Raw genomic sequence first — 7,691 nt, 5'->3', positions numbered from 1 at the left:
CAAGGTTAGTAACTCAGTTGTGTTTGTACTAGTATCCAACTCGATGGAACATTTTAATTTTATAGGACGTGCATAGTGGGCAAATATTGTTAGATTATAGTTAATTAATTCAAATTGATCTTCGTAATGTATTAGAGAAATGTAATTTTTTAGTATAATTAGTGCAGGATTCTCATTTAAATAAAGATTGTTATAAATGCATATATATTATAACATTTACCATATATCAATATGAAAAGTCATATTTTTACATAATATCACTTGTCCAGATTTCACTAGGTCCTGGGGCTTATTCTTTTTCTCATATTATCAAACACAAAAACAAAAACAAAAAAAACAAAAAAACAAAACACAAAAAAAAAAAATAAATAAATAAAAGAAAAACAAAGCCTTCTTGCTTTCCACCATATTAGGTCTAGGGTCTTTGGCCTTTTACAAGGTCAACCTTCAAATACCTTAAGTCTTTCTATTTTGTATTTTAGTGTCTTCCTCTTAGCTTTTGTTTTCTCTCCCATGGCATCCTTTTCAACTCTTGAGTCCAAGTCAAATGTTACTGCAATTTCTGTTGAACATAGGCTAGCTCCCGCGCACCATTTATAAATCGCCTAATGACGACTCATGTACTTATCTAGAATGTTTTAGCAATAGTTTACCTATATTATGTACATAATGAGTAGGTAAATTATTTTCATTTAACACTAGGATCATTAGTAGATACGTTTTTACCTGCTTGGAATGAGCGCGCTCGCGCACACACACACATATACATTTCTTTTCTATTATTTAAGTTGTAGCTTAATCTATAATATGTTGTGGCAAAAATTCAGCGCCTTCAATCTTGATGAATTTGTACCTACAAAACAATTAAGCACCTTTGGTCAATGGCCAAAGTCGCGTGCCTGCAGATTGTTGAGGGAGGCTAAAAAGAGAGAGACTTTAGGGCTTAATTGCGTAGCAAAAGCTTACGCGAAATTGGTGGAAAATGAGGTATTTATAGGGAGATGTGCCAAACCTAAGGAAGAGGGATTTCACGCTATCTGTAGGCGTCCAGTTAGCCAAGATGTGTCATCTATTGGATGGAGGATAGAATTATACTGAAAATATTCATGGGACCATAATTAGATTTTGAGCTCTGACACTTGGATGACTTTTTTTTGCTATCCAAGAGTCCAAGTTATGCCACGTGGAAAACAAGTCTGTCACAAATTTTTTTTTTTTTTTGAACTTTTAAAGTCAGGATAAAAAAAGGAGCATCGGATTTGGGAAATCCAATGGTCCAAAATCATAAATTGCTCCAGCGCAAGCCAGCCGCCTCGATTTTTGTTGGACAATTCGCGCCCACATGCTTGAAGCAAAAAAATTATAACGTGGATGACATCACCTCGACGTTAGACTGCCTTAGGCAACGGGTTGAGTGATTTTGGCCCGAGTGAGCAGCCAAACCTCCTGCTTTTCACCGTAGGCCGACTTGTTTGGGGAGGGGTGGAGCTCATTTTGTTGGTTTTGGTGGAGTTGCTCTTTACAATTAGGAGGGGTGGAGTTGCTCTTTCAGATATCCATCCCTTTAGATCTCTTTTAAAACGTGGCAGCAACACCAGTCAATAGCCAACTAAAGGCGAATTCGTAAATTCGCTGTTTAACATCAAAATTAAAGCGGGTTTGGTCAGAAAAACGAAGAGCAATTTCATAAAAACATTGTTAACAAAAAATGTTTTTTCACCTCACTTTCAGTATAGAGTAATTATAAATTTTCATTTTTTTAGCTTTTTTTATTGTTTTTTGAAGTTTGAAGTTGAAGTTCCTAATATACTCATAGATTTAATAAAAAAAAAGACGATAATAGTGAAAAGAATCAATGATACAACATATTGTTAAGTTCGAAGATTAAAAAAACTAATATGACAGTTTGACTATTTCTAATCAAAGATCGGGCTTATATAAAACTAGTCAAACTAAAGCACCTTGAAAAAAAACCCTAGATTTGTATACACTTCTTTCCCGTTTTGGTGAGAGTTCTTTTCTCTCCTTGAGGGCTTTTCCCACTGTTTGTGTGTAGGCTTTCCTGATCCAACGGCAACCTCTTGTTCGTTTTCTTTCTTTTTGTTTTTGTATCCTCTGCTATACTTACAAATCCTCCATCCTGTTTGCTTTCGTTTTACCTTGCAGGTCCTAAAGTCTGATCTCCGGCTCGGGTGTTTACACCACTTCCTTCTACTTTTGTGTCTTTATTGGGAATGATGCTTATGGTTTTCCCATTGGCTTCCCCATTGGTATCTTTCGTTTTGTGGTAGCGGATCATATGGTGCTGGTTCGAGGATGATAGAGCTACGTGTTTTCTCCTTCATAGGTCTTTGTTTGGTTTGCAGTGTGGTGGTGGATCTCTGGTACTATGGTGATGGCAGGGGTGTCAATTGCTTAGGTTTTTTGGTTTGTTTAGTTTTTGAACTGGGCTCTTTGCTGATTTTGGGCACTGTTTTTTAAGTTTGAGGTCCTGTTTTATTTTTGTGCTTAATTTTTGTATCTGAGCCTCTTTGTTTGTATGTGTTATCTGTTGGTAATGAAACTTGCACCCTTTGAAAAAAAAAAAAAAAAAAAAAAAAAAAAAAGAAAAGAAAATCTAAAACTCCTTTAGTACTCTATTGATGGTTAGCGCGAAACAGTTTCCTTGTTCAGGGAGAAGTTTGTGGAGGTAATCTTTTGGAAAATATTTATATACACGGACACCCATGCACTCCATTGATAAGTAATGCAATTACAATGTTGATGATATTCTTGTATATATATTTTCGTAAAGGATAGTGCTATCAACACATTCATTTTTGGTTTTTATATATCTCTCTCAATTTTTTGCTATTAAATTGAATGAATTGAAAAATATCAATGGTAAAAAAAAATTAACACTCATTTTTGCTTCTCATATCTCTCTCAATTTTTGGCCGCCAGATCGAATAAATTGAAAAAGATCGATGGTAAAAAATAACAAGAGTGTGTGAATAACACTATCCTTTCCTAAATTTTATTTGCAACACCTTTGAATAGCCAAAAATAAAAGAAAGATGAAGGGGAAAATGGATAGTTTGATAGGATTATTAGCATGCCGATGGAGGTAATTGTACTGAACCGCGGAGCAAATGCACTGAGAGACAGAAAGACCTAGTCCACAAATGTCTGGGAAACTACCAAAAAGCCTCGTAGAAGGATATGGATGATATAACCACCATATCATTCCCCACGCCCTTAGCTCAACTCTTTCCTCTTTACCTTTGAGAATCAGCTCCAAAATGCAAATGAGAACGGCTAGCATAGCCAGCAGCATACCAATGAGTGCAAAGTGGACATGACTTAAAGAGGAAAGCTGATCAAAAACAGCTGAAGCGGTCTCTATGCCAAGGTTAGCGATGAAGAACAAGATCCACTTCTCTGAATTTGTAGACTACAAAAGGAAAATTTTAGTGAAAGGTCAATTATATAATCAGAGATATACATAGTAAGAAATAGCTTAAGGGAAAATGTCGGTTAACTATATATAGTTATGAGTTTTGAGTCTTGATCACTACCTTTGTGTCCTGCCTTGGCTTGCCATTATCATCGACTTGTTTCTGCAAACTGGATATAATGTCCTTGCTAATGTACTTGGGCTCCTATAGACGTTTGGACAGAGATGAATTACCCCAGCTCTTATATATGTTATTAACAATACTAATTGTACAGACAAAATAGCATAATAGTTGGCACCCTCGTGGACTCTATCAATGTATGTGGGATTCATACGTATTAGAGACTGTGTTCATCTAGCTTTGCTCGTATGTAATTTGCACAAGTATGCAAGCATTAGAATAAAACCTTGTTTGCCTCTCCATAGAGCCGAAGTAAGGAATTGATTAGAAAATGTTAGATAAGGAGGCTAGTCTTGGACTAGCACTAAAATTTGATTCCATATTAGTTGCACAATAATATCAATAAAGCATTCATTAGAAACTTTTTCTTATAATCACCAAATCAACCCTAGTAGGCTAGCACAACCCTAATCAACCGCATACACACACATCGAAAAGATTACGCGTAAAATCAAGCCCGTTGAACAACCTTTCTAAGATAGCTGAGCACACATATATATTCAAACGCTAGCATGCCAAAGTTTCTGAGTATTTTGCAAAAGAAAAATAAATACTGTGATCCACAGCACTATTACCTCCGGTGGCCTTAGCTTGTAATAACTACTGTAATCCACAGAATTAGATAAGCTAAGAAAGCTGGTGTGCCTGGGCTCGTCATGAATGTTCATCACATGCGATCCGCTAGAGCCTGCAGATCCTTTGGAATGTGGTTTTCCTTGAAGCTCAAAATCCATCCTCTCCTCTAATATTCTCTTTGCAAATACACAATTTATAAATCAAAGAGAAAAAAAAAAACGAAAAATAATGAACGGGGAACTACTGAAGAGAGAAGCAGAGAGCTTACGGAGAATCTGGTGTACATGGATTTTACCCTTAATTAGTCTTTATATAAAGATTGAGTGGACGCGGCCTTTTTTCTAGGATAATAATAATTGACGCGACCTTCGACGTGTATATGTGCAATAAGCAATTTCTTTGGACTTTCATTGTTAAGCAAAGTAAGCAAGCTCCTTTTTTATAACCGGAAACTACCGTGTGTAGTACATACCATCGTAAGAGATGCCAAAGTTTTCGCTCTAAAATGGAAGCAGGGATTGAAAAAGGTCTCCTATACTTCTCCTATACGAGTACTATGCGCGTGATAATTGTAAAATAATTTGTAGTCACATCAAGTAAACCTTTCCTGGCTAGACAAAAATGAACCAAATGGAGATCTTCACCTTTGTTAGAGTTAACAAACAGGATAAAATTAGGTTACATCTTTTATTTTGGATAAATGACAAAAAAACTACCTCAACTATTGGTCTCACGATACTATCATATCTCATCTTTTAAAATTGACAATGTCATACATCATCTTACGAATTTGGTCCAATGTCAAACCTCCGTCAGTTTTTCTGTTAATTTCTTTGTTAAGTGCTGATGTGCCTAGAGACGGCCCCATTCACCAATCCAACTGGATTAAAAATTAATTAAAAATATTTTTAATAATTAAATATTAAAAAAATTAAAAATAAAATCATTATTTATATAAAATTGTGGGATCCGCCCTCTCTCTCGCCTCTCCCTTGCCTCTCTCTCTTCTCACTCTCTCTGGGCACCTGCATCCCCAAAATCTCAAAGTCTAATTATCTCCTCTCTCTCTCGATACAGAGTCTACACCTGAGGGAGTTTCCCCCACACCTTTGCTTCGGAGGACAGTCTCGTATTTTCACCATCATCTCCAAAAACTCGACTGAAACCTTTTCCCTCTCACAGCGAATCCAATACGACGGTCGTATTTGCTAACCTGCACCGGGGTCACTCTACGAGCACCACGCACTGCCGCCTCTCCAATAAGGCTCTGATCTCCCACAGTCCTCGCACTGCCTGTTCTTTTTCTCTGCTTTTTATCTACTGTCCCCACTGAGTCTCTGCCTGAGCCAGAAACTTCACCACCGGGCTCTCCCGGAACTCCTTCAAAACCTCTGGTTCTCCCGAAGCTCCTCCTCAGTTGGGTTCTCCTTCTTTTCAAAAATTGAATCTTCGTTCAAAATCTTCTCCACTTCCAGGATGTGCCTGTAATCCGGGTCGTTCTCGTATTCCCAGAAGAACCACTCCAGCATCTGGGTATAGTGTCCGGGCTTTTCCTGCTCGGGTTCGGATGGGTTTTTCGGGTCAGGTTTCGGGGGGCCGTTGAAGAGGTTAGAAAGGCTGAGGGAGGAGAAATTGGGAAGGGATTGGGCAGTGGAAAAATGAGTCGGTGAGGGAGAGGAAGTTGATGGGCAGGAAGGGGTTTAGGGGGTTTATGGAACCACCTTTTGAAGGGGTTGAAGAAAATGGAGGACTTGGGAGAGACAGAGAGTATGAGAGTGGGGGTTTCTGTTTGAAATTGGGGAATTAGGGTTAGGGTTTGGGTCGAAGATCTTCGAAATGGAGGGAGTTCTGGAACAGAAAGAGGGACAAAGGTAGAGGACGGGAAAATATGGGGGTTGGGGGTGAATGTTGTTGAGGGCTACGGGGGAGAATTGCAGAGGGAAAAAAGGGAGGGGGTTCTGGGATTTTGGGGATACAGGTGCTCAGAGAGAGAGAAGAGAGAAGGCAAGAGAGAGAAAAAGATGAGAGAGAAGGGCGAGAGAGGGTGGATCCCACAATTTTATATAAAAATATTTTTATTTTTAATTTTTTAATATTTAATTAATTTTTAATCCAGTTGGATTAGTGAGTGGGCCCCGTCTCTAGCCACGTTAGGACTTAACAGAGAAATTAACAGAAAAACTGACGGAGGTCTGACATTGGACCAAATTCGTAAGATGAGGTATGACATTGTCAATTTTAAAAGATGAGGTATGATAGTGTCGTGAGACCAATAGTTGAGGTAGTTTTTTTGTAATTTACCCTTTTATTTTTCTTTCCTTGTTAATTGAAATCTTATTTCTTTTTTATTTTTTTAACAGTGTCATTTGGCTTTTGTCTATGTTATTATTTGAAGGCTTGTTATGTTTTTATTTTTATTTTTTATTTTTTTTATTTTTATTCTTTATTTTAAATTTGAACAAATGATATTATCTATACTAAAACTGAGGGAGTGGGCTTAGCCTCACAATGGACTAGCAATAATGTGGTTCAAATTCACCTTCGGTGAGAATCGAACCTAAGACCTCTCACTTACAAGTGAAGAGGAATATCACTAGATCGTAGTATTAAGTGGTAAATGTCAGAAGTGGGATTTGAACCCACGCCCTCTTTTGAAGGAAGAATTCTTATGTTAACACCCCACATATTGTTGAATACATCTTACACACTTAATGCATCCCACATTTGCTTTCAATCAAAATTTATCTTAATACACCCCCACTTACTTTTCTATAATAACCCCCACACTCCCCACACTCCACACGCTCAATTAAATTTTTTTCTCAAGCAAGAGTTCAGCTTTGGTGATCCAGCCAGCCCTGTTAACCAGATTTCCTGAAGGATTTGAATCCTTGCTTGACCCTATTTGCGAAAACAAAATCCAAGGTGATATTATATTTTGTTTTACATATTATGTATTCCTTTGGTTCTATATGACTCATAAACCTTACATCATCAAACTCTAGCAACTACTCTTAAATATCCCATTCTCTCCAAAAGCTCTATCTCTCTCACCAAAACCCTAGCCGCCAGCCTTTAGCTATGGCTGGGGTTGGTGGAAACTTCTTTCTTTCTCCTTCTAGCCCATCCTCCCTTCCTCCCTTCCTCTTTCCTTTTTTTCCCCATCCCAGCCTTCTCCCCCTTCGCCATCCACGTCCTTCTCTCCCCCTGGCCTCTCGCCAACCACTCATTCCTGGCCTTTACTTACCTTATATCCCCTCTCGTGCTTCTCTCCCACCATTTTGTGAGCAAGTTTCCAAGGATTTTAAGTCTTATACTTTGATTCGGGCCATGCCTTTTCAAGATTTCTTCTTTGATTTGGTGCTCGATTTCTTAATGTGGGCTGGATTCGTGGCTGCAGGTGGGTTAGATCCACCATCGTCAGCTCGTTTCTAAGGTTGTGTCACCTTCCTCGCCTAGTTTTTATGGTTGCACTGACACGTGTACTCAAATTTGGTG

General features: G+C 38.1%; 1 protein-coding gene across 1 annotated transcript; it reads right to left on the bottom strand.

Annotated features, from left to right (window-relative positions):
• Nucleotides 1–2,970: 2,970 nt before the first annotated feature.
• LOC137721277 (uncharacterized) lies at nucleotides 2,971–4,486 on the bottom strand. The gene is made up of 3 exons (XM_068460385.2): nucleotides 4,193–4,486; nucleotides 3,558–3,641; nucleotides 2,971–3,433 (listed from the first exon to the last, which is right to left on the bottom strand). The coding sequence occupies exons 1-3, from the start codon at nucleotides 4,349–4,351 to the stop codon at nucleotides 3,017–3,019; spliced, it is 660 nt and encodes a 219-aa protein (XP_068316486.2). The 5' UTR covers nucleotides 4,352–4,486; the 3' UTR covers nucleotides 2,971–3,016.
• Nucleotides 4,487–7,691: the final 3,205 nt, after the last annotated feature.

This window comes from Pyrus communis, chromosome 5, assembly GCF_041283825.1.
Source record: "Pyrus communis isolate YQ-2024b chromosome 5, ASM4128382v1, whole genome shotgun sequence".
Taxonomy (NCBI): domain Eukaryota; kingdom Viridiplantae; phylum Streptophyta; class Magnoliopsida; order Rosales; family Rosaceae; genus Pyrus; species Pyrus communis.
The sequence above is the reverse complement of the archived record's forward strand: the minus strand, read 5'-3'. Positions and strand labels throughout refer to the sequence as shown.

What these genes read in the sequence shown, in the direction of transcription:
- LOC137721277 (XM_068460385.2), bottom strand. Translation starts at nt 4,351, where the DNA reads ATGGATTTTGAGCTTCAAGGAAAACCACATTCCAAAGGATCTGCAGGC. An exon ending in ACAAGCTAAGGCCACCGGAG is followed by an intron (nt 3,642 to 4,192) that starts GTAATAGTGCTG and finishes AAACGTCTATAG; the next exon opens with GAGCCCAAGTACATTAGCAA. An exon ending in AGCCAAGGCAGGACACAAAG is followed by an intron (nt 3,434 to 3,557) that starts GTAGTGATCAAG and finishes TTCCTTTTGTAG; the next exon opens with TCTACAAATTCAGAGAAGTG.